Source organism: Agelaius phoeniceus, chromosome 25, assembly GCF_051311805.1.
Source record: "Agelaius phoeniceus isolate bAgePho1 chromosome 25, bAgePho1.hap1, whole genome shotgun sequence".
In the NCBI taxonomy this organism is placed as follows: domain Eukaryota; kingdom Metazoa; phylum Chordata; class Aves; order Passeriformes; family Icteridae; genus Agelaius; species Agelaius phoeniceus.
In genome coordinates, this window is record NC_135289.1 from 1,238,858 (window position 1) to 1,265,273 (window position 26,416).

Genomic DNA, 26,416 nt, shown 5'->3' on the forward strand with positions numbered 1-26,416 from the left:
ATTAAAGTGTGTTTAGGTGCCACATTGGAACAGCAGCAGTGATAAATTAAAAATAACAGCTAGCTCAGGATGGACATTCCTGTGCAGTGCTGCTCGCCTTTGGAAGTTAAATTTGAAGTTAAATCCCGTGTGTGGTGGAGCAGCATTAAAATAGAACAGCCCAAAAAAGTTTAAAAAAACCAAAACAGAAAAGACTTAAAGTTCTGGGTAGGTGTAAAAGAAGACACAGAATTGTCATCACCAGCTTTTATTAGGTTAAGCATTGGTAGAGGAACACTGCACATAAGCGTTGCTGGAAGGAAATAAAGATGTAAATACAGCTGTAATTAAGACATTAATTAACCCATGGTTACTCCCACATTTGTTCAGGTATATTTTGGTGGGCATAGGGAGACAGGGAGTGGGGGATATGGCCAGTGCATTATTGATTGTTTCTTCCCACCAAGGCTTGGGGTTATCCAGTTATTTGGGGACAAAGGAAATACTCTTCATCAGGAGCAGTGCACAGAATTCCCTCAGAGGCAGCACCTGCACTGTGTGCAGTCTGAGCCTCATCAGATCCTTACAGTAACTGAGCATTGCAGATTTACAGTAAAATGTCCTTTTTTTTTTGCCACAGAATTCCAGTATCCCTGTGAGCGGCGCTTCCTCGCTGCAGGGAACGAGCTGGGTGCCTGGTTAGCAGCAGCAGGGAGGAGATATCTTTCCAGCCTAGGAAAGAGATGATATCCTGGTGTTGAAATCAGGATTTCCTGGCTTTGTACTGGTGTGTAGAGATTCCATCGCCACCCGGAGAGAGAGGAGAGAATTTCTAGGAAATGCTTTGTTTCAAAGAAATCACACAAAATTGATATTGTTTGCATGCCCCACTTTGTAGGTGAAGTGCTGTTAACATTGAAAATTCACTGCTGGCTCCAATAGATCCACCATAGAAAACAGATTCACTTGTAAGTAAAAACACCATTTTAGTCAGTATGAATGCAATAAAAAACCCCAGGAACCAAGTTCAGTGTCCTTTTCTGACTCTTCTACTGCTGATGCAGTTTTTCAGCTTTTTCATAATCTGTACAAATTAAAAGCAGCTTTAAGTCAGAAGCAAGGACTGGTCTGGAAGTCTGACCTGTGCACACCAACCATCCAGACTGTGGAAAAGGGAAGACACACTTTGAGGGTGGTGTCAGAAAGAAAAATAGGATGTTTTAAACCCCCAATATGTTTAAAACATCTTCTATTCAGCAAAAGAAAATATCCTATAGAAGACAAAAAGGAAAGAGGTTTCTAGCTGAATTATTGTATTAGGAAAATAGTCATTCAAGGAGACAATGCAGTCAGCAATATAAACAAATGACAGTATAGTTATTGCAGCTCTAACTGGTATTTTGTGCTGAGGAATACAAATCCATACCTCCTATGGCAGACACGAGCCTTCGTGTTCAGTGTCTGGGTTCAGGGGGGTTCTGTAATTATAGTTTTCATACGTATGATAATAGCTACGTGAAAAAGAAGAAAACAATGAATTGCCTTGTAAAAGAGCACTTGGTTTGGTTTCCTTTAAGAAAGAGAGGCTTGAAATAAAATGACTTAACCACACCATGAGTTCCAGGTTGTATCATTTGCAACCTGAGCTGAAGATACAGAATTACAGGGCCCGGACGCACTGAGGCAAATATTTCAAGTGTATGAAGCGTATAAAGCTTGGGGCTTGGCACCAAGGGGCAGGAACAAAGAGCCAGAGCTGCCTTACCCTTGCTTCTGCTTGGAAATGATTTTCCAGACAACACCTGCCCCCAAGAGCAGCAGAACTGCTGCAGCTGCCACTCCTGAGGGAGAAGAATGCAGGTTATTCTCACTGTGTAAAGTACACAAAATGCACAACTGGGTGTATCTGCCGAGTAAGCAGAGGGAGGCTGTGCCACTGAGGCCACTGAGCTGGGGACAAAAATGTTTGTGAGCTGCTTACCTAGGCCTACTGACCCGGGCTTGGGGGACGCTGGAGGGAAGGGAAAAAAGGAAAATCAGCAAACTGTTCAACCAAAATACAGCATTTCTCAACTGTCCTTAATCAACACCAATAAACCTTTTAGAATCACAAGACAGTTTGGGTTGAAGGGACTTAAAGCTCATCCAGTTCCACCCCGCTGCCATGGGCAGGGACACCTTACACTGTCCCAGGCTGCTCCAAACCCCAGTGTCCAACCTGGCCTGGGACTCTGCCAGGGAACCAGGGCCAGCCACACCTTCCCCATGCCAGTGTCTCACTGCTAACACCACAACACCAGGTTTCTGAAAACCACACCCGTGTACACTTCCTTATTTTAAAAATGCAGCCAGACATTTGCGTGTTTAAAGTGCATTTGCATCTTCTGTGTGATCTTTGCTCTGTTTACGTTCCACTCACTCAGTTTACAGGCTGGCACGGGAGGGTCCCAGCTGAAATCCTCTTGGCACTGGGTGTGACTGATGCCTTCCAGCGCGTAACCATCGTCACATTCAAGAGTGATGTTAGTGCCAGAGCGATAAGTACTTCCTTTAATGGCTTTTTTAACACCTTGGACATCCGGGAATTCACATCTGATCTCTGAAATTGGAAGCAGTAAAAGGAGGACATTTAGAGGGAACACAAAATATGAGAAACACAGCTGTGGGTTATTCAGGACATTGCTCTGGAGTTCCTTCTGAGTGTAGCCAGGAATTAATTCTCATTCCGCATTCTGCAGAACTGGGAAAGTGCCCGAGTCCCAGGTGGAATTCCAAAGATCAGAGGAAGCACAGACTCACCTTTGCACTGCGGGAGGGGCTGGCTCCAGGACCCCGACCCCGTGCAGTTGATGAAAGCGTTCCCAAGCAGGGAGTAACCGGGATCGCAGCCGTAGGACACAGCGGCTCCGGGGGGAAAGGTGGCAGAGGCGTTGCCTTTCAGCCTCCCGTTGGTGATGCTTGGAGGCTGCGGACACTTCACAGCTGCAAAGTCAGGGAGAGACAATCACCAGGATGCTGAAGGGTGGCCAGGGAGTGACTGAGGCACCGTCCCTCTGCAGCCTCGACTGCTCCCTTTGAATTTCTTTCCCTGCACTCAACAGCCCGGACCCCTGTAACTCCAGCAGGCTTTGGAAAGGTTAAAACTCGAGCTTGTGCTTATCACACATTCTGTACTGAGATTTAGACCTTCTACAGACCTTCCCCTAAGGCAAGGCTTGTTAAATGTCCTTTGTTCTTTGCTCTCTGCAGCCAAAACAAACCTTGACAGACGGGAGGAGGATGGCTCCAGGCTCCAGATTCTGTGCAATAAATGGATGCTGTCCCCAGGAGGGAGAAGCCAGGCTCACAGATGTAGTTTACAGATGTTCCCACAGTAAAAACTGCCTTTGCTGGGCCACGGAAAGACCCGTGGGTGATATCTGCAGGCTTGGAGCAGTGCAGCACTGAAAACAGAGAGTGGAGATCAAAGCAGAGCTCAGAGAGACAAGAGGGAAAACTTCAGAACAGCTGGGGAAGGCTGAATGCTCCCTCCCCCAGCACTGACCCCAACAGTTCTGCCCAACCCTCTGGAAAGTTTCCTCAAAAAAGGAGGACAGGTTGGGAGGAGGAGTTAGTGATTAGTAAATCAAATCTTGCCTCATCAGGTAACAGACCTACCTGGCTTTGCTGTGGGTTTTTTATCAGGGTGGTGATAACGTTCTGACACTCCATCTAAATGCAGCATTAAGAGTTTAAAAACATGGTTGAGCAAATAAAATGTACACATTTACCTTCATTTCCCATCATCCTGGTGTTATATTCCCAGGAAAAAAATTCACAGCTCTCTTATAGTCAGTGTCCTGCAGCTACCAAATTCCACATTTCCAGGGAATTAAGAGAATGTGGATTATGGATTGCAACAAGCAGTGTGAGAAAGTGCAAATCATGTCAGTACTTACAGCATTACCCAAGCCCTGCTCATCTCCTGTGTGTGAAGAGAGGCATAAATGAAAGGTAAAATTTCTGAGTTCTCCTTAAAGTAGTTGCAGCAAACAGGAAAAATAAAACCAACTTTGGCTTTGGTAAGCGGGCAGGACAGAAATCAGGTGAGAAACCAGGAGGAACGTGCAGTGCCACCAAGCCCAAGAGCTGATCCTTACCCTGCTCACAGACAGGTACAGGTGGGTGCCACCTCCTGTCCCCTTGGCACTGGGACGTGGGGTGGCCTCGCAGGGTGAAGCCTCTGCGGCACCTGAAGGTGACAGAGTCCCCGTAGGTGTAGCGGGGCCTGGGGACAGCCACCCTCCCGTTCTGCACCTGTGGGGCTGGGCACACCACCCCTGAAAGAGAAACTCCAATTTAGGGGTACAAAGCCATGTGGGTGCTGAATGAACGCATCCTAAAGCCCATTCTCAGTGTGCTCAGAGCAGATTCACAGGTAGGACTTAGAGAATAACTCCAGGAACTGAGGGGAGGGGTTTCAGTTCTTTTAGGTACCTTAAGGATACCACAGTATTATATACATATACATATATATATAAACATAGATGGCGTGAATATATTCTAATAAATACATGGAATGGGGTAGAAATCTGTCAGTACTGTCATTCTTGTGAATGCTTTACTGTCCCAACCTCAAAAAGCAATGCCATCTGAAAAAAAAGACTAATTGCAATGATCAACCCCTGCAAAACATCCTTGTGCTTTGGTTAACAGTTCAGGGTTCGGAAAATTCCATTTCAATGGTACTCAAAATATCACTCTTCTACAAAACATATTTTTTCACTTGATTTCTTATTTACTGTTGTAAAACAAAGGGGACAAGTCCCTGCAGGCATCTCACAACTCTTCAGTCTGAATTGCTGTGACAGATCAAAGCTTACATGTGGAAGATTTTTAGAAGAAACCAAATATGCAAGCATAAAAAAACCCCTAAAAACTATCCCAGAGGAATATTATCCTTTAATAGTCTTATTCATTTAATTCAATTTATTTAAAGGAAACACTTTTTAATTTTAAGGACTTAATATGGCAATTTTGGCCCCAATATAGTGGTGACCTACTTACTTTTACAGGTGGGAGGCACACCAGTCCAGGCAACATCTCGTCCCAAAATCTCACATCTCCTGTGGGACTCTCCAACCAGGCTGTACCTGCAGGTGCAGAGAGAGAAATATCAGCTCATACCAAGCCCCTCAGCTTGGATTTTTCCCTCCCCAGAGGTTTCCTTCTGCAGCCTCCTGATTCCAGCTGATCACCAAGGTCACTCTGCTGGTTTGACACGTGGGAATGAAGGATGCAAAGTTGCTTCTTCCCAGATCCAAGGGGAGCAACACTGACCCCAAAAACTCTGGGTTAGATTGGTCAGGTGATAAATCGGGACCCAACTGATTTCCAAAGGGCTGGAGCCTCCTTGCAGCACGGCCTTGCTCCCACTCTCAGCTCCTGCTCAAGGGCATCTGAGAAGGAAAACTGAAACTGGTTTGCAAATTAATCTGCTGAGCACAGGAGGGAAGAATGAGACAGTTCTCCCTTTCTGGAGCAGGCAACTACAGCGGAATTGGAACCAAAATTCCAATTCAGGTCTGCTGTGGGAGAACAGCTGTACAGAGGAGTGGGCTCTGATTGTTTACCCACCACCAAACTCAGACACAGAGTCAGCAAAGGCAGCGTGGGACTCACCCTTCATCACACGAGTGGCTCACAGTTGACCCAAAAAGGAGATCTGTCAGAACAACAACTCTGCCATTCCTGAGGGGTTCTGGGTGTCTACATTGCTTCCCTGGGAAAGAACAAGGCTTTGTTTAAACTCCTCTCTTGAGGCTGTGCTACACACTATGAGAAGGTACCTTAAGGCTCTGTCCAAGTTCTGCCACCAGCAAAGATGTGATTTCAAAAAGGCCCAAAGCGGCCCAGACCATGTGACTAGTAAAGCCATGTACCAATCCTTCCTTCAAAAACCCACAAAACAGACAATTTCCAATAACCAACACCAAATGGATGGAGCTATTCACTTTTACAGAACTCTAGGGCTTCAGACCACGTGTGGTTTTGGAGGCAAGTCAGAGTTTGGGGCACTCCGGGGCGTCTCGAGTGTCCCGGCCGGCAGCTGTAGCTCACAGTGTCCCCAACAGCAAATTCCAGCTGATTTCTGTATTGCCTGCTTAGCTCAGCAAAGGTGAGGTTTGGAGGTGCACCACAGCCACCTGTCAGGGGAGAAAACAAGGGGAGAAATGGGGATGTCAACCACAAAAGTTGTTTTAAAATGCATTTTGCGTATGTACGGCTTAAAATCGTTGTGCAAAATGGGTAAAAGAAGGGGAGGGTAAAGGAGTCAGAATTTTGGGAAGGGTAAGGATGAATCCTACAGGTAGAAAGTGCCATAAGTCCAAGCTCAGAGCCGCAGTGTACCTGCACACTGAGGGAGAGGGAGGCTCCAGTTGCCAGAGCTGGTGCAAGAGATGGACGCCTCTCCCCGGAGGCTGTAGCCAGGGTCACAGCTGTAGTTCACAACCATCCCAGTGGGAAAAACCTCCAAGTCCTGGCTGTCGTGGGTTCCTTTGGCAATATTTGGTGGTGAAGGGCATTGCAGCACTAAAGAGAGAGGACAAAGCAAAACTGAGAAAAGGGCAGGGCCACGACCCTGGGACAGGTGGGGAAGTTGGGGTTGTTCAGCCTGAAGGGAAGGCTCCAGGGAGACCTTAGAGCCTCTTCCAGTGCCTAAAGGGGCTCCAAGAGAGCTGGAGAGGGACTTGGGACAAGGGATGGAGTGACAGGAACGGCTTCCCACTGCCAGAGGGCAGGGTTGGGTGGGATATTGGGAAGGAATTCCTGCCTGTCAGGGTGGGCAGGGGGCTGCCCAGAGCAGCTGAGGCTGCCTCATCCCTGGAAATGTCCAAGGCCAGGCTGGACAGGGCTTGGAGCGAGCTGGGGTAGTGGAAGGTGCTCATGGCAGGGGTCGAGATTAGCTGATTTTAAGCTTCTTTAACTCAGTGTCATAGGGGAAGAATCACTATTTCCAGGAGTCTGCCCAAACCCTCCAAAGGATAGAGTGATGAAGGGGAAATTGCAAGGCTTCAGCGCACAACAATTTAAACCAATTAGAAGCAGCTGCAAAACTTACTTTTGCAAAACTCCTGGGCTTCAGACCATGTTAGATTTTCAAGACATGTGATAGTTGGTGTTATCTGTGGCTGTTCCACGTATCCAGGCCGACAAGTGTAGTTCACAGTCATCCCAACAGGAAACTCAGTCTGATTTTCATATTCCTTGCTTAGCTCAGCAAATAGCAACGGTGTTGGTGTGCCACAACCGGCTGCCAAGAAATGAAATGAGCATGAGAAATGTGTCCTTGGCTGTGAAATGCAGCTAAAGAGAAACAGGTGCATTGATAGGCACTGCTAAGCCCCAAGTTATTAATGCATCTTCTATGTAGTCTGACATTTGTCTGCATCAAATAACACTCTGCATATAAGGACACAGGCACTTAATTTATGTGGTCTTGAAACAAAATGGGGTAAAGCAATGCCCAAAAATAGTTTGGTCAGTGTGGTGCCTTCACACAACTCTGGGCTGTAAAGTACATAAATCTTTAATTTCAGTGTTTAGAACATCCAAGCCTGTCTCCTTTTGGGAAACTCGAGCAGTGCCACCAGCTTATTCCCAGTGCCACCAAAGCGAGCACAGCTCCTGCTGTGGTTCTCCCCATGCCAGGCAATCCTGCAGGTTGGCAGGTTTGCCTGACCCAGGGTGAGCCTGGCATGGGATGGATGCTGAGTGTGGTACAGAATGGATGCTGGGCCTGGCACGGGATGGATGCTGGGCCTGGCACAGGATGGATGCTGGGCCTGGCACGGGATGGATTCTGAGCCTGGCATGGGATGGATGCTGGGCCTGGCATGGGATGGATGCTGGGCCTGGCACGGGATGGATGCTGGGCCTGGCACGGGATGGATGCTGGGCCTGGCACAGGATGGATGCTGGGCCTGGCACCGCAGGGATGCTGAGGCAGCCCCACCTGCACAGCGAGGGTAGGGAAGGCTCCAGTTGCCCCAGGCCGTGCACAGCACGGAGGGGTCCCCGAGCAGGGAGAAGCCAGGCTGGCAGCTGTAGCTCACGGAGGTGCCACTGGTGAAGTTGGTCCCGGGCTCGGCGCTGAGCGTGGCGTGGGCGATGACGGGGGGCGGAGGGCAGGGCCGCACTGCCGGGCAGGAGCAGAGAGCAGAGGTTGTTTTAGGGCTTTCACCAGAGGAGCAGCGCTGGCACCACGGCAAAGCCGTCACTGGCTCACCTGGCTGGCAGGTGGGCACCGCGGGCACCCAGCGGCTGTCAGGCTGGCACTTGGCCCCACGGCTGCCCCTCAGCACGAAGCCTGGGTGGCACCGGAAGGTGACGTTGTCCCCAGGGTGGTACACAGCCCTCCGGCCCTCAGCCACCTCCCCGTCCTTGATGCTGGGGCTGCTGCAGGTGATCACTGGGAGGGAAAAGCAGCAGAGCTCAGGCTGGGGGCACGGCTGGGGGCATGGCTGCCAGAGCTGAGGGTGCTCCTCTGGTTTTGGGAGGCCCTGTGAGTGCGGTGCTCTCCCTTTGCACTGGGGGTAGCAGCATTTGCAGCTCACCTTCACAGCGGGGGTAAGGGATGCTCCAGACTCCCGATGGCAAACAGGAAATGGAGCTTTTCCCAGTGAGGAGGTAGCCTGGGTCACAGTGGTACTTCACTGCCATGCCAGGGATGAACTCTGCCACCCCCTTGCTGTCGTGCTGGCCATTTCTGATAGTTGGAGGGGAAGGACACGGCGGCACTGCAAGGAGAGGAAAACATCCCAGCTAGCCAAGAGCTGGTACCACAAACCCCCCTGCAGGCTGAGGCAGCCTCTTAACTTTGTTCTTTCCCATTAACTTCTGCCCAACAGCAACGAGGGCTGTCACTGAATGATATTTCCATCCTACCCTCTCTTACCTTCCAGCCTTCATGTTTTCTGAGCTTATTGACATAAAAATGATAGTTTCTCACTATTTAGACATCTACAGTGGTTAGTTTCCATCTGTGGCCCTAATAACTTGCTCTGGTCTTTCTGTGGTTGTTAATGATATCAGGTACCAGCCTGGATTTTGTGGATTCATTTAAACAGCCCTACATTTAACAAGGGTCTGGATCACAGAAACATTCAGGTTTCAAAAGCCCACTACCCCATGTCCCAAGTGTCATATCCACATGTCTTTTAAATTCCTCCAGGGATGGTGCCAGATGATGCCCACTCCTCCCCAGGCAGCCTGTTCAGGGCTTTGGATGGGGATTAGAAGGATGGCAGGACATATATGTGCATCTTTTTCCTTCCCAGCCCCTTTACCTCCTTTACAGGGGTTCAAAAATCAGCTGTCCCTCATTTGCACTTACACTTCTCACAGCTGGGGACAGGAGGGTGCCACTTGCCCCCAAACTGGCAGTGGGACTCTTGGGAGCCCTTCAAGGCATAACCAAAGTTGCACTCAAAGATGATGATGTCCTCCAGGTTGTAGGTGGTCTCTGACCCAGCCACTTTTCCATTCTCAATCTCTGGCCTGGTGCAGCCAATTGCTGGAAGGGAAGAGCAGGAGATGTGAAGAGCTGGGGATGTGAAACCCCTCCTGGCTGTGGAGGGGCACTGGGCAGGGACAGCACCTGCTGCTGGGCCTTGCCATCCCTGTCACGGGCATTTCAACATTTCTGACTCTTGTTCTTAGGCTAAATACCATTATTCAGCTGTTCCTGAGCGTTTGTACTCAGTGGGAACAGAAAGGGAAACCCACATGGGGGCACATGGGGCTGCTCCTGCCCCTGGCACCTCTGCTCGCTGCCTGTCCCTGGGGATTTGCTTGCAGTGATTAAACCGAGAGCCCAGAAGGAGCAAGGAGCCCCAGGAGCGCACCTCGGCAGCGGGGCTGGGGCCGGCTCCAGGTGCCCCTGGCGGTGCAGCGGATGGAGGCGTCGCCCAGCAGGGAGTAGCCCTCGGCGCAGGTGTAGAGCACCACGGAGCCCGGGCTGTGCCTGGCGCCGGGGCTGGCGCTGTGCTGCCCGTTGGCAATGCTCGGCGGGGCAGGGCAGCTCACCTCTGCCGGGAACAGGGAAAGGCAGGTGAAAAATGGGGCAGGGCAAGATAAACACCTAAAAGCCCCAACCTGCTGAAAGCAAAGGAGCGAGATAACACAAGAGCAATCAGCCGGGACAAGGTGATACGGAATTTTTCCAGGAACTCTCCTTAGCTCTTTGCTTCAGCAGAAACCAACGTCCTGGTTTTTAGAGCTTCTTCAGAAGCAATAAATCAAATTAAGTTGTAATGAAAACTGAAGCAATAATAGTACTCCCCCATCAGCATCAAAAAGAGAAAGCCGTTATAGTAAAGCACTAGCAAATATGCATTTTATGCGTCGAAAAGTGATTAAAAAATTGTAAATCCTCCGAGTTGTTTTGAACACTGACATTAACTGCTGTGAATAAATAAAAGCGCTTGTGTGAGCTGTGTCCCCCAGGTTGTCCCTTGTGCCAGGGCCAGCCAGAGCTGGCTGTGGGCACAGCCCGAGCCGTACCTTGGCACCGTGGCACTGTCCCACTCCACGTGCCGCGCTCCCCGTCCACAGAGGTGCAGAACAGGGAGGTGTCTCCAGCTGGGGCCAGCCCCAAGGCACAGGTGTAGGTGACCACATCCCCCAGGGAGAAGGTGTCCCTGGAGCCCCCGCTGTGTGTCCCGTGGGGAATGGCCGGAGGGGCAGCGCAGGTGACACCTGTGGGCAGGACAGGGGGATCAGCACTGCCCGGGCTGCAGGGCACACACACTGCCCAGGAAGGGCACTGACACGGGGGAAGCCACCTCAGCGGTGACTCAATGACCTGATGCTCCAGGAACAAACTTTGCATGGATAAAAGCACACATGGGAATGAAATCTGTCCCCTCCTGTGAGTCACTTCCTTGCTGCCCGTGTCTGGAGGTGCTGGGACAATTCTTACCTCCCTTTCCGTAATCATTGGTGACACAGAGAGGGACTGGCCAGTGAGAAATACTTACCCACTAACAGGAAGTTTAAAACATTAATGTTTCTTTCCAGTTTGCACCAGAATAAATAAAAGACCTTTGAAAGCATTTTCAGAAGCATATCCAAAACAAAATGAAAAGAAAAAGGAAATATTTTACACATTCAGTGACTTGAGAAATCTTTTGCAATAAAACCTTTGGCTTGAAAGAAATTCCACTTTATCTTGTAAACCATCTCCAAGGGCCTGTTGTGGTGGCCTACTTACGCTGGCAGACAGGAGGATCCCCACTCCATGAGACGTGTGTGCCAGAGACCTCACAAATTCTCTGGGAGCCTCCCACCAGCTTGTACCTGGACCACACAGAAGGATTCGTTATTTGAGCAGTGAGATTTTTTTCAGCTTGAGATTTCTTTACAACCCTTGCAAGTGGCAGCCAAGAGTTCTGACTTGGGAACTGGGTTGTGAAAAGCTGAAAATCCACTTCACTCTCCCCAGGGCAGGACTCACCCTTTGTCACAAGTGTAATTAATTTTGGACCCGAAGAGGAGATCTGTGAGGACAACAGCTCTGCCGTTCGCCGGGTTCTCTGGGCTGGGGCACTGCTTCCCTGGAAGGCAATGCCAGCCTCCATCAGCCCTCAGCTGTGCCCACATCCCAGCAGGGATGGCACCACAGGGAGCAGGCAGAGGCACCCACAGAGTTGGGGAAACACAGAAACCAGCCAAGCCTCCCACTTCAGGCTTTCCGCGCTTGCAGGACGTACTTTTACAGAACTCCAGGGCTGCAGACCACGTCTGGTTCCTGAGGCAGGTGATGGCTGGGGACACCCCCAGGAGCTGGCTGTAGCCAGGCTGGCACACGAATTCCACCCTGCTCCCCTCAGGAAACACTGTCTGGTTCCTGTAGGGCTCCTTCAGCTCGGCAAAGCCCAGCCTGGCAGGGGCTCCGCAGCCAGCTGCCAGGACAGAGAGCAGCCTGGCTGTTTAAGAGCCATAAAAGGCGGATTTAGAGAGTGGGGGAAGGTCAAAACCTGTTGGGACACTTGCCCTGCTCGCAGACGGGCACAGGCGGCTCCCAGGTGTTGTTTGGCTGGCACTGGATCTCTCTGTGGCCACGAATGGCATAGCCTGGGTCACACTGGAAGGTCACAGTGTCCCCGTGTGCGTAGGCAGCCCTGGCAGCCAGGATCCTCCCGTGCTGGAGCTGTGGGACAGGACAGTTCGCCTCTGGAAAAAAAAAAGAGGTGCAGGTGCTCAGAACAGGCCCTCAGGCAGAGCTGGGCAGGGCATTTCAACATTTGTCCTCAGGCAGAGCTGGGCAATGTGAAGCCAACAACGGCTGCAATTTTAAGACGCAAGCCTGAAAATAATTTTCTTGGAGAAGATGTTGTGCCCGCATCCTGCAACATCAAACATTCCAAGGGGAAAGGGGAGCAGGGTGGCTCTCCAGCCTCCCCTGCTCTGCTGGCCTCAGCCCTGGAAAATGCTGGGGCGAGAATTCCAGCTAGCTGCAGTTTCCCAGCCGTTCCCAACCCGGAGCAGCGGCGCTGGGAGGATGGCCGGGGGTCCCCGCACCCTCGGGCAGCCCTGCCCACCTCCGCAGGCCGGCAGGGGCTCGCTCCAGACGCCGTTGCGGCCGTCGCGGGTGGTGCAGTGGATGGAGGGCTCCCCGTGCAGGGGGAAGCCGCGCTGGCAGCTGTAGGTCACGGCCGTGCCGTAGTGGAACTCGTTCAGCAGCCGGCCCGTGTGCTGCCCGTTGGGGATGTCCGGCGGTGGCTCGCAGGGGATGCCTGCAGAGAAGCAGAACCTCAACTCAACAGCAGCACCACAGCACCCGGAACCCCTCGGGCTGTGGGGCACAAACACTGGTTCCAAAGGTGGGGTGAAGCCACCTCCCAGCTGAGAGCTGGTTGGGAACAGGATCCCCCCCATGGCAGGTAGAAAGCAGAGCGGTCATCAAAGCTCTCTGTGGAGGAAACTTTGCATTGTCTACTTTTTAAGAAATAAGAAATCGAGTACTTATTTAGCAGCACTTGTATAAAATCCTGGTGCCAAGTTTTGGAACGGGCACAGACTGTGCGTCACGCGTGGTTCACACCTACCAGGAGAATCCGGGAAACGCTTTAAAACCTCAGAATGTACCAGCAAATGTTTCTTTCTTCCGTATGAAACGGCCCTGATCAGCCACGCTACTTGATCAGCAGAGAAACCCCCAGGTGGAATTGCTGAGGAGCAGCACAGCAGCTCTTGGGCACTCACCAGTGGCGGAGGGAGGGAACAAACCCGGTCCGGGATTTTGGGATTCGCTGCTGGCCCTGCCTCAATGCTCTGCCTCTCCTTAGGACTGACCCTCGGTCTCTCTGGGTCTGACAAAACAACCCCTAAGCTGAGCGTGTTTTCCCTTCCTCTCCTGCAATGGGCTCCTGGTGTCAGTCAGCACCAGGATGCTCAAGCGCTGCTGGAAAAGCTCCAGCTGAGGTGTTGCTTTCCATAATCCCTTCAGCCTTGGGATCTTGTACCTTTTCCCACACTGCTTTCCTATGACTTCCAAACCTTCTGGTAATTTTCCTGCCCACAAAGGGGAGAATTGCCTGTGAAAGCTTTGATTGGAAAGATGTGGCAATCTCTGCTGGAAAATATTCCCCAGATCCCATGCAAGCCCCCAGAGCCACGAGCTACTCACGCTGACAGAGGGGAGTATGGCCAGTCCATGCAACACGTCCCCCAGAGACCTCACAGCGCCTGCTGGCTTGTCCAATTAACCTGTGCCTGGTGGTGAAAGGGTTGGTCACTCACCCCAAGCCATTTCAGCTGGAATTACTGTTCCTCCCAACCACCCGGGATGTGGGATCAGCCCTGCTGGCAGCAGAGCTGTGGCTCTAAAGGGGAAATTCCTTCCCTGATCTGCCTGACCCATTTCCCAGCATTTATAGGGGATATATATAGATATAGATATAAATATAGATATCAATTATATAGATATAGATATAGATATCCATTATATAGATATATATATCCATTATATATAGATACATATATATATACATATACACACACACACACACACATATATATATAGATAGATATATATCCATCATATATATATATATATATCCAGAATCCATTTACTGGGACTGAATGAACAGGGGTTAAAAAGGGGGACACTTACCTAATCCACCTCCAAAGTAGGACTTACCCTTCCTCACAGCTGTAAACCACTGTAGACCCAAGCTGGAGATTTGTCAGGGAAATAATCCTGCCATTCATAGGCTCACCTGGGTGACTGCACTGTTTCCCTGGGAAAGGAAAACACCCTTATATCCTGTCTCTCTACATCACAGTACCAAATATGCAATTATTCCTCCAGTCCCCTGCCCACATTCCCAGTCTCCCCCAGCACGGATTTCCAATTTCAAAGGGTTACATGGCTTTACTAGTCACATATTCAGAATAACATCAAGGTTTTGGCAGCATGGACAGAACCTGAGACCTGTTCCTCCTGCAACAACAGACACCAAATCAAGGAGCTATTCACTTTTACAGAACTCTAGTGCTTCTGACCACACTCCACTCTCAAGGCATGTCAGAGTAGGTGACATTCCTGGCACTTTAGCATATCCAGGGCGGCAAGTGTATTGCACAGTCTTCCCAACAGGAAAATCAATGGCATTTCTGTGCTCCTCATTTAGCTCAGCAAACTGCAACCTTGTGGGAGCACCACAAGCACCTAGTGAGAGAGAAAAGAGATGTGAGAAGCAGGCAGGACAGGCACATTGAGGCCAAGCACACAAAGAGCACTGTTAGGAGGAAAGGGGTTTGGTTTGCCTTGTAAAAATGTTCGTTTTGATTAATATAGCCATTAATAAAGACATTTTCCCAAAGGATTGCAGAGGATTAGGTTCTTATTCCCAGGATAGGCTTGAATCTTCCCCTCAAAGGATTTAACAACATTTTTTTAAACAGGGTTAGGGGACATAAACCAGCAGTTATGTCAGGTACCTGGAGACCTGGTGAAGGAGTGGTGGTGGGGCAGTGCTCTGTCACACACAGGAGCAGGGGGCTGCCAGCTGCCATCCTCCTGGCAGGACAGGCTGGCACTGCCCTGCAGGCTGTAACCATCGTGGCACCGAAATGTCACCGTTTGCCCGGGGGCAGAGAGAAGCCCGTGGCCACCGACTTGCCTTCCATTGGCTACGATTGGATTGATGCAGACAGTCCCTGGAAATGAGGGTGTGCAGAAGGGGTTGGAGCAAAAGAAAACACAAAACCACCGGCTGTTAATGTTGGAACCACAAAATCAGCGCAACGTCCACACAAACCTCCCCAGCCGTAGGAAGGCTTGGCACTAATTGATTCCATGATACACTTTACATGGAATTAACCCTCTTGGAGGATCTGTTTGCACTGGTGAGGGTGTCCCCTGTGCTCAGAGCCTGAGGGGACAGAGCTCGGACTCACTTTCACAGCGAGGGCGGGGCTGGCTCCAGTTCCCCGATGCTCTGCAGGACACAGCGGCATTTCCGACCAGGTAATAGCCAGGATTGCAGCTGTACCTTACAGACATTCCCATGGTGAATTCTGCTATGTCCCGGCCGTTGTGATTTCCATTGGCGACCTCCGGAGGCATCGGGCAGGGCCGGACTGCGGGAGGAAGATGGGAAATTTAACTCAGCGAGAGAACGGGGAGCGAGGGGAAGCGCCCGGAGGGGTGAAATCCCAGCCTGCAGCCCCCGATCCTGAGCAGCACTCACCGCTATGGCACACGAGCACCGGCGGGTCCCAGATGCCCCCGGGCTGGCACCGAGCCTCACCGGAGTCCTCTGCTGCATAGCCGTGGTGACAGTCAAAGTGCAGAGTCTCTCCAGCTCTGTAGGTGCTCTGCGCGTTGTGCACCTTCCCGTTCTGCACCTCGGGTACCTGGCAGCCGATCGCTGGGGGAGCAGTGACAGCGCCCTTTAAACTTCACTGCGCGAGGAGCGGATCCCGCACACACAGAGCCCTCTCCTGCCGCCCAGCCCACGAGAGAGGCCCCACAGACCTTCACAGCGGGGCAGGGGCCAGCTCCAGCGCCCGGAGTCCGTGCAGGTGATGGACTCGTTGCCCAGCAGCTGAAAGCCCTCCCTGCAGCTGTAGGACACGGTCACTCCCCGGGGAAAGCTGCCCGAGGAGGGCCCGGAGTGCAGCCCATTGGCGATGCTCGGTGCCCGGGGACATGTCACCTCTGCAGAGGGAAAGAAAGCGTCCTGTGGGTCTGCTCTGAGCTGGGTTGTGCTCCTGGCACAGCTCAGTAACAGCAGGGTGATCTCCTGAATTCTGCTCTGGGCTGCATTTGCTGGGTCACGGCTTTAGTTCACTCCCGGTGCAGCTGCACCTGGAAGGGAATCACTGGCAGGAATGAGAGTCCCGACAGGACTTCGGGCACATGGCAGGATTTGGGAGGGATCCACACTGATGTGGAAGCAGCGAGAGCAGTGAGAAGTTGTGATTACTCTCCACTCCACAATGAAGGTGAAAATGCCCCACATCTGGCCAGAAGCAGTGTCAGAACCCCCCCGGCATTCAGACCCTGCCATCCTTCAGGGTTCACCTCTCCCCATCCCTCTCAGAGCCCCAGACAGGTCGCAGCCATCCCCGTGTCCCACCGGAGCTGTTTCTGTTTCTCTGCCAGCCGAGCTTGGGAAGGGCAGCCAGGACAGATCCACCCCAGCTTTGCCTTCCCAGTGAACTTGGGAGGACACAAGAGAGTGTGGGACACTGGTGTGACACTCACCCTTTTTGCACTGCGGCAGAGGGGGGTCCCACCTGGAGGCAGCCCGGCAGGTGCTGCTGCCCGGGCCCCGCCGGCTGTAGCCCGGGTTGCAGGTGACGCTCACCGTGTCCCGCGTCCGGTAGAAATGGCGACGAGGGGACACCCGCCCGTAGGGCACCCGGGGGGGCGGGCACCAGGCAGCTGGGAGGGAGAGAAGGGAAATGCGGACCTGCCCGGCCCCGGGGCGCTGCAGGGTGTCCGTGCAGCCCGGTGCCCGTGGGCTCTGGGGGCTGCGGCTGGGCTGGGGTCCCTGGGACCCTCCCTGTGCTCCTCGGGGACCCCGCTGCCACCTCAGCTGACAAAACCTGCGTGTCCAGGATCTCGTGTCAGCACCCAGCAGGGTCAAGAGCCTTTCCTGGCCCTCCTGAGGGCGTGATCTGACCAGGAAACCACTGACAGGGCAGCCCAGGATGGACCCGACAGCCCCCCAGGGTCTGTGCTGTGCCAGGGGGCTGGGGGCGCCCAGCCTGGGCTGGGGGTGCCAGCTGTGGCTCTGGTGACGGGCCAGCTGTGGCTCTGGTGACAGGCCAGCTGTGGCTCTGATGGCCCCAGAGGGTCTCTGCCATCAGCAGAGGGGCTCAGGGCTCTGTGATGCCGAGGTCCACCTGGGACCAGTGCAGGGCTCCCGTTTCCCTCCGCAGAGAAAAGCGCAGGGATCAGCGAGGACAGAGGAGTGATGAGGAGCAGGAGGGCCGTGGGAGGAAGGCCCCAGAGGAGCAGAGCTGCTGCCCTGCCTTACCTTGAGCCCCGGGCGTGGTGCTGAGGAGCAGAGCGGAGCTGCCCAGCAGGCAGAGGGTGAGGGTGGGCACCATCCCTGGCACAGGCAGCGGCTCCTGGGGGCACGGGGCAGATATGGGCGCCCCAGTTCCCCCCACTGCCCCCGTGGGAGGAAGGAGATGCTGCTGGGGAACTTCCCAGGACTGTGGGACAGGAACTTGGGGGCTCCCCAGGACGTGCAGGCACAGCCAGCACCCCCAGGAGGCTGCAGGTGCCTCAGGCTGCTGCTGCTGCTGGTTTTAGCAGGGGAGGATGTTCAAAGAGGGGTGGAAAAGGGCTGGGTGCAGGCAGAGGTGCTGTAGCTGCACTGTGCCCATGGAGCAGAGTGTCCTCCCTAGGGAAGTGGCCCAGGCTCTGTCCCAGAGCCCCAGGGGATGGTGGTGGCACCTGAGGGACACAGCACAATTCACCTGCCCAGGGGTGGGATGGGCACTGGGGAATTCCCTCCTTCCATAAAAATGGGACCAGCTGGGGACACAAATCCTCCTGACCTGACCCTGGGCTGATCCTCCCCCTGGCAGGAAGAATCAACTCCCAGCCAGGACTTTTGGATGAGGAGCAGCCTCAGCAGCTCCAGCTGCCCACCTCCCACAGGTGACGCTTCCTCAGCCTAAAGCAGGCAGCAAGACATGAACTGCTCAAGTCCTTTTATTTCTTTTATTGACAGAGAGCTTCCAATACTTACAAATCCAACGTTCACACTTCAGAATTGCACTTGGTCATTTGCACTCAGATTATAAAGAAAAATTATCTGCAATTGATTACAAATGCAGTAAATAAACCCTCTCCAATGGTAAATTTTGGTGACCACAGCTGTAAACAATGTTTCAGCATTCACAATTCCTTTCATGTGATTGTGGGGAGATAATTCCAAGCTGATCCCCAAATCACATGTTAAATAATTTGAAAACAAAAAATCACTTTGGACTATGCAGTGTGAATAAATGTGCTGGGATTAAAATAGCAAAATCAAACACAACCCAGAGCTGTGAGGTTTCAGGTTGTGTTTTGTCCATTTAGTCACTCACATGGCTTACGGTAAAAGAGCAATAAAAATAACCAGCAATGTGCAAGTGCTTGTTCTGCAAGGCTGAAGAAACAGGATCTGCAGTGGCCCTGTGCCAGCTGAGCAGGACAGAGCTCTGCTGGGGAGGGAGAACTTGGGGGCCTGTCTGGAACAGGGCTGATGTGTGCATGAAAATGGTTATGTGTGGGTTTCCTTCTTATTAGAGATGTGTTCCTGCTAGCAGGGGAAAATGGAGAAACCAAAGGTCTGTAGTAGACACATTTTGGGTGGTTCCTGTTCCCAGTGTGCATCATGAGAAGCTCCCAGATGGGTGATTTACCTCTGCAGCAGACAAAACCCCAAACCTCAACATTTTGCTTTGCCAGCAGCTGAAAGTCTGAGTGTCTCAGGCCTAGGCAGTCAAAATTCCACCACAGTGGCATTTCCCTTCTGAGCAGGAAACCTTCCAATCTTAACTCCATTTTATGACAGCTTATCCAGCGAGCTTCAACCAGGCTGAGTTAGAGCCAGGAAAGGACACCAATGCCTCAGCATGGCCTTGCCCTCAGCCAGACAAATCCAGGGCCTTTTGCCCACATGGTCCCTCCCTCACCTCTCTCCATGCTCACACACGTCCTCAGCACAGCCACGAGTGGCTCAGGGCAGACAGGGTGAAAACAAAGTGCCCAAAAGCCGTGGGGTTGGTGTCCTGCTCCCAGGACAAAGGTCTTGGCATCTCCGTGGCTTCACACAGGGATAGCTGCCCTTGAGTTCTGAGCAGCATTCCAGAAGTTCTCAGCAGCATTCCAGAAGTTCTCAGCAGCATTCCATTACGAATATTGAATTTATAATAAGTTCTCAGCAGCGTTCCAGGTGCCTTCCAAAGCACTCCAGTCCCACACAGCAGTGCCAGGGTTTCCTGGCAGTCGCTGCTTCAAGGCCACTTTGTCAGGAGGGAAAAGCAGAGCCCTGCCCCACCTCCCTCGTCACAATTCCCAGGAAAGCTCAGGCACTGGACACCAGTGCAACAGCAGCAATTAATTGAGCAGAAGCAATTAATGAACTTGATTACATCTGGCAAATAATGAGACTGCAAAGTCATTTAAGCCACTCTATGGGAAGGCTTGATTAGTAAATATGAAAAAAAACCCCAGAGCCAGGATACCAGTATTCTTTGTTTTATATTCCTTTTATTTACAAAACAGTTTTACTATAAATACTGTAAATTTTGCACTTTTATCTGCACACTAGGAAAGGAACTTCAGTTTAAAAAAAAGTAGTTTAAGAAATACAAATAAATCTTGTAAGATTGTGCAAAGTGGAAATTGTTTTCCTAGCGCAAAGAAACGTTTACTGACTTTTTAAAGTCTCACTTTAAGAGCTGCAAAAATACTTTGTTCATACAAAAATAAACATAAAAGCGGGCATTATACCAACAGAGAGGTGGGTTTGAAGTATGTTTGGTTTTTCTGCTTCTTTGCCAGCCCAGGTGAAGTCAGAGCCTTGACTTGAGGTCCCTTTATTGCACTCAGAGCTGAATCCCTGCCAGGCATCGGTGCTGAACTCCCCTTCCCTCCTCAGCTCCTGGATTTATCCTGCAATAGGAAACAAGCAGGGATCAGGGGGAGCCCCTCGGCCTGGGGAGGGTTTGAGGAGCCCTGTGCCCCTCCCCAGGGGGTGTTTGGGGTGCCCTGAGCAGCTCCTACCATCAGGTGCCAGGCGCTGGGGCTGGCACAGGTGAGCGTGGGTGGGCACCGAGCACACGGGGCACAGGTGGCAGCTGGGGCTGTGCAGAGGGACCAGGTGGGCTGGGGTCCCCTCCCCGGCCAGGGGACACAAGGGGCTGCTGGCTGTGTCCCCGTGGACGAGGGACAGGAGCTGTCTGTCCATGCAGGGGGCACAGACCGGGCCCTGGGGGCTGTGGGGACAGAGGTGAGTGAGTCCCAGCAGGGTCATGACAGGACCTGCCCCTCTCCAAACCGCCCTGCACAGGCTCCAGCAGCCACAGAGCTGCTCTCCTTCACTATTGCCCTTTTTAAACTCCAACAGGCAGAGATTCAAGCATGCAGAACTGGACCAGCTCCCCCACGACTGGGGCTCCCAGCCAGTGGAGCAGGCACTCACAGGAATAAATGGAAAAACCCCGAGGCAAATGCAGCAGCAAGGAGTTCACACTTCCCAAAGCCAAAGCAAGCAGATCCACACGTCCAACCATGTTTATCTGGTTTTTCATGTGAATTTGGCTCTGTCAGTGGTGTCTCTGTTGAGGAAGTTTTGCCAGCTTGAGAGAGCACCGGACTCACATGGGCAAGTGTCAGAAGATAAATAAATAAACTGAGCAAATAGCTTTACCTCGTCACTTCTCTGGCCCAAAACCTCACCCTGCCACAAGCAAAGGAACCACACCCACAGGTGGGAAAAGCCCTGGGCAGTGGCTGAGAAGAGGCTCCCACTGCAGGGTCTCACCTGGGCTCTTTGCTGCTTAACCAGAACCAGAGCCCCAAAGAACACGAGGCTGAGTCAGGTGAGCAGAGCTGAGGAGCACAGGATGCTCCAGAGACACCCAGGGAAACCCCACAAGCATCATCTGAGTGAACCTCACCCAGTCCCACATCTCTGCTTGAGCAGGCACCACCCTTCTACCCTGGCACAGGGCGAGGAGCAACCAACACTCACACACTGCCACCTGCTTGTCCTCTGAGTTCAGCAGCGAGCTCTGGGCCCTCACTGCAGTGCTGACGGGGGCTGGACAGGAGCTGCCGGCCCTGGCCACACTCACCCCTTGTGCTGCCACTCCCCCGGTGTCACGGCACTGCTGCCACCCTGGCCAGTGTGGGCACGGAGCCAGCTCTCACAGATGGGACAGATGTGGTCACTGTGGAGAAGAACCATTGAGGATGAGCACTGAGAGCACGGATGTGCCTTCCAGGCCATGGCTCTGGGGCTTGGAACAGCCTGGGACAGTGGGAGGTGTGGGGTTGGCATGAGATGCTCCTTTAAGGTCCCTTCCAACCCAAACCACTCTGGGATTCTCTGATAAGCACAGTTCTGAAATTCACTGATTTTTGCCCATGACCCCCGTGGCATCTGGGTGTTTTTAGGTGGAAGGCTGACCTTTGGTGGTCCATGGGCTGCTCTGCCTCACTGCTCCACGGAGCAGCTGCTCCTGTGCCATCTGCCCTCAGCACATCCACAGCTTTGGCAGGAGAGCTGAACACACAGAGAGAGAACACACAGAGCCTGAGTGTGTGGCTTCCCAAAAACACCGCCTGCCCAACAGAGCCACTGCTCCCCCATATCAAACCCTTGCTCCTGCTAAGACAGGAGCCACATGAATTCCAACTGCAAAACTCACTTTATGCACATAGAGATGCTTCCTCCCCCTTTCCCCTTACTTTGCTCCCCTGTGGGATCTGTACCTGATGCCTGCTGGGCTCTGGCTGTCCCCACCACCAATGCTGGGGACCGAGTAGCTGCGGGGTTTGTGGGGCTGGGAGCTCAGCCAGGCCTGGCAGGTGGCACAGCCGTGGCGTGGGGGCTCTGAGAGAGGGGCCAGGTCACTGTGGAGCTGCTCCTCACAGCTGGGACACACGTGGCACTTCCCTGTGTGGCTGTGGATGAGAGAGATGGGGGAAATCCACCCAGCAAACCCCAAACCCTCCTGAAGCCCCCTTTGGACAGCAGGGTGTTCATCGTGGCATTTGAAAGTCAAAAACTGTTCAAATATCTTCTGCACAGGTGAGCTCAGCAGCAGTGAGACCCCTGGCTATAGTCACAAGTAAGTCTGGCACAAGGTTTTGGGCAGATGAACAAGCAAACCTACCAAAAATAGGAATTCCAGGGCTTGGGGTGCTTCTTCTCATCTGTAACCTCCAGGTGCATCGCTTCGTCCCTTCCCTTCACCTCCTGCTTTTGTGAATTCACATTATAAGAGCTGGAGAGACAGAAAGGGCGAAAATTGTAGAATAAAATCTTCACAACATGGAAAAATCATGCTAACCATGCAAGTATACTGAAGGGGTATGGTTTGAAAGGAAAAATCCACTTATCCCCAGGGAAAGTTCTGATTTTGGAGGGGCAGCTTACTGCTTTTCACTCTCTTTCCGTCTCATGATGATCCCAGCTAGAATTCCAAGGGCTACTGGGGGAACTAACAAAGAAGGGAAAGGGAGAGTGAAATCAACCATTGACTCCAGGTATTTAACAGCAAACAGCTTTGGGGTAGGAAAATATATTTTCAATTTTAAGCTACTTACCAATGCAACTCGGAATGAGGATGCTTGCTGGGGAGGAAAATAATGAAAGGGATGTTAAAAATATGAAGGCCAAAATGTGGTGCAATTACAGCAATTAACAGGACTTCTAAGAAATGGAACTCTTACCCAGCCAGTAAGGATTGTCTTCTGAGGGTTTGGTTTGGTTTGTCTCTGCTGTGGTTTTAACTAGGGAGAGACAAAAGAAAAGCTCTCAAAATGTGATTTTAGATGGTGCTCGGCTTGTACAAAATATATAAAATAGTTCAGAGAGGAGTAAACATCACATGGGCAGGTGATTTGTGCATCTCAGGCTGTGGCAGGGACCTCTCGTGCCACTCCAGGCCTTAAGGACAGAGGGGATTCTGCTGTTCCACTTGGCTTTATTGCCTGGGTGTTGTTGGACCCGAGACACAAATAAATCCTTTCTAAGTTCCCTCCACCAGCTTTGCAGCCACCGATAATTTCTCACATTGTTCATTACATTTCTGCCTGTTCCTCTTGAAGGGAAAACATAAAACCAAGTCTGGTTCTGCCCCTGGTGCTCCTCAGCAGAGCCTGGCGCCTGGCAGAGCAGGCGCTGCTGCCCTGGAACAAACCCTGCAGAGTTCCTGTGCGGCCAGGACGGGCTCGGGAGCGAGGGCAGCCCAGCAGGAGCGAGCTGCGGGGAAGGGGTGGCTGTGAGCGGATGGGGCTCACCCCGGCAGGCGGGCGGGGCCCCGCTCCAGGTGCCGCTGTCGCCGCTGTCGCCGCTGTCGCCGCTGTCGCCGGTGCAGCGCAGCGTGTCCTGTCCCACCAGCTCCAGCCCCGGCTCACACGTGTAGGTTGTGACGGAGCCCAGCGCGAACTCCTCCGAGCCGTTCCCACTGTGCTGCCCGTGGGGGATGGCTGGAGGAGGGGGGCAGGAAATCGCTGCGGGAGAAAGAGGAGAGAACTCAGGAGGGGACCCCGGGATGCTCTTCTCAGCAGAGACTGATCCTGCCAGGCTTGCACAGGAACCAGTGATGCTCCTGGGGACTCCCTGCTTGTGACAGCAGCTGTCCCCTTGCAGAGATGCTGGCCTGGCTTCACTTAGTGAAGTAAACCAAAAATTCAGAATTTCTATGCTGGAATATTTGTTTTTTCCAGTCAAGCACTGGACAACTTCACTCACCCTGACAAGCTGGAAGAGGACTCCAGACAGCTTTGTCACCCTGTAGGAGACACCTGATGGAAGGTGATGCTCCCTTTAATCTGTACCTGCGGGGACAAAAGGCACATCCCAAAATCAGCTGGTTGCCACCAACCAAGAATATGTCACCACAGAGGTGCTGAGGACTGCACGGGCAGAGCCCCATGTCCCAGTTCACACCCCAGTGAGTCTGACCAGGCAGCTGGGATGCAGAGGGAAGTGACTTCACACTCACCCATGGTCACAAACCACTCTGGCTGTTCCACCCAGCAGATGATCTTTTGGGATATCTTTTAGGATGACTTGGCCATGTTCTGGATTGGCTGGAATACCACAAGACTTCTCTAAAAAAGAGTAAGATTATCCTTAGGGCACCATGAGGCTGGGAAAAGCCCCACAAACTTAGTTTTCATGGTGGTATGGCAATGTCAAATCAGGCAGTTAATGGTATTTCATGTTAAATGTCATTAGAAAAGAGCAATTTTAAAATACAGGCATGGCGCTTGGAACACAGCATTGGGGAAAATGAAATGAGATGGGGACAGGGACACTCACTCTGACACAGTTCAGGAACTTCTGTCCACGTTAAGTTGTCCAAACAGGTGCTGGTGGGGGGCTGGGCTGTGGTGTTGTCATAACCTTGGCGACAAATGTACCTCACCGTGGTGTTAACGGCGTAAAAATTCTGCATTTTGTCTTCTGGTGATAGTGCAGCAAATGGCACAGATCTGGGTGTGGGACAGCTGCCTGGCCACCACAGAGACACCCAAATGTCCGGTTACAGAGCAAAAATAACAACATTTTGCTTTCAGCTGTAAACATAAATCCGAGTGATAACACACGAGTCTCACTAAGAGCACGGACCCCCCAAACAGTGCCCTCCTCCCTGGCCACTTCCAGCAGGGAATTGTCCGAGGTGGGGAAGTGCAGCCAGTTCTCACTGGAGAAGTTTCCAAATCCCCAAAGCCAAACCTCCCTGCCTGGTTAACCCTTTGGTCACTCAGTGCTCTGCCCCTGCATTCCCTCCCCTTTTCCGTGCTCTTCCCAAGCTGTTTCTCTATTTTCATTAACACACAAGTGCCACGCAAGTGGCTCCAACGGCTTCGGTGGAGTGTAGGAAAAAGGGGCAGCAAGAGAAGTGGCCAGACCACTTCATCCTGTGTGATGAGGAAACCCCTGAGGCAGCGATTGCCAAAGCTGTGGGTGTTCCCACAAGCAGCCCGCACCCTCCTGTGTCAGAGGAAGGGAAACACTCACGGCCACAGAACTCTGGCAGGCTGGACCAGCGGGAGTTCGACAGGCACCGGATGGTGTTGGAGAGAAAGGGGAGCTTGGTGTAACCCGGGATGCAGCCAAAGGTCACTGTGGAGCCCACACTGAAGCTCTGCTGGTGTTTGGTGTCCCCCTGGGGCTCGGCGTGGCTGATGTTTGGCAGTGGTCCACAGTCCCCTGTGGGAAAATAAAAGGAGATTTAGCAGGGCTCCTTCTGCATATATATATCACACACACTGCCGTGGATAACCCACACTGCCGTGGATAACCCACACTCCCATGGATAACCCACATTCCCAAGAATAACCCACACTCCCGTGGATAACCCACACTGCCATGGATAACCCACACTGCCGTGGATAGCACACATTCGCATGGATAACCCACATTCCCATGGATAACCCACACTGCCGTGGATAACCCACACTGCCGTGGATAACCCACACTGCCGTGGATAGCCCACACTGCCGTGGATAACCCACACTGCCGTGGATAACCCACACCCCCGTGGATAGCACACAGATCCCACACTCGCACACCCACAGGTGCAGAGAGCGCTCCCACACGCACGGAGCACCCAGCCCAGTGTGCCCGGCTCCCCGCACCCCGCTCCCCTCCAGGGCTCACCCCACGCCGCGGGCAGCTCCAGCAGCACCAGCAGCACCAGCAGCAGCGGCAGCAGCGAGCAGCGGCGGCCGGAGCCCATCGCGGGTCCCCCGGCACTGCCCGGGCAGCGGAGCCACTCCCGCGGGGCTGCTCCGAGCTCCGCGGTGCCCCCGCCCGCCCCTCCCGGCCAGCCCGGCTCAGCTGAGCTCAGCTCAGCTCCGGGAAGGCTCTGACGAAAGCCGTGAGCGCGGTGGGGAGCGGGGCTGGGTGTGGAACGCGCGGGGTGAGCGGTGCCAGGCGCGTCTGGCATCCCAAGGAGCGGCTCCCCGGGAATCCGCTGCCTCAGCCTCTCCTTCTCAGCCTCACTCTGCACTTCCAGGAAAGATCCCCCTCCCTCCAAAGCTGCCAAGCCGCAAAGGAAAAGAAAATACCCAAACCTAAAAGGGCAGGAAGGGGAATGTGTCCTCCCAGTCCAAGGAGAGGGCAGCCAGCAGCAGCCGACCTGCGCCTTCCTGTTTCCCTTGGTTATCCAGGAAACCGCGATGTTTCCTCTG

The 26,416-nt window shown here is 52.7% G+C and overlaps 1 protein-coding gene across 1 annotated transcript; it reads right to left on the reverse strand.

Moving 5' to 3' along the window:
- Window positions 1-1,408: 1,408 nt before the first annotated feature.
- LOC129130232 (complement receptor type 1-like) lies at window positions 1,409-26,415 on the reverse strand. Its single transcript, XM_077190444.1, has 46 exons — window positions 25,884-26,415; window positions 25,242-25,433; window positions 24,540-24,731; window positions 24,220-24,328; window positions 23,967-24,052; window positions 23,513-23,725; window positions 22,943-23,002; window positions 22,817-22,843; window positions 22,647-22,710; window positions 22,384-22,494; window positions 21,980-22,171; window positions 21,675-21,770; window positions 21,340-21,435; window positions 20,267-20,478; window positions 17,517-17,591; window positions 16,739-16,918; window positions 16,007-16,189; window positions 15,720-15,899; window positions 15,427-15,609; window positions 14,968-15,186; window positions 14,504-14,695; window positions 14,165-14,264; window positions 13,652-13,737; window positions 12,564-12,758; window positions 12,016-12,195; window positions 11,733-11,924; window positions 11,477-11,576; window positions 11,234-11,319; window positions 10,525-10,719; window positions 9,867-10,049; window positions 8,577-8,759; window positions 8,249-8,431; window positions 7,976-8,158; window positions 7,082-7,273; window positions 6,370-6,552; window positions 5,973-6,164; window positions 5,641-5,740; window positions 5,026-5,111; window positions 3,949-4,298; window positions 3,637-3,690; window positions 3,240-3,453; window positions 2,779-2,961; window positions 2,399-2,578; window positions 1,961-1,990; window positions 1,745-1,820; window positions 1,409-1,490 (listed from the first exon to the last, which is right to left on the reverse strand). The coding sequence occupies exons 1-46, from the start codon at window positions 26,170-26,172 to the stop codon at window positions 1,409-1,411; spliced, it is 6,939 nt and encodes a 2,312-aa protein (XP_077046559.1). The 5' UTR covers window positions 26,173-26,415.
- Window position 26,416: the final 1 nt, after the last annotated feature.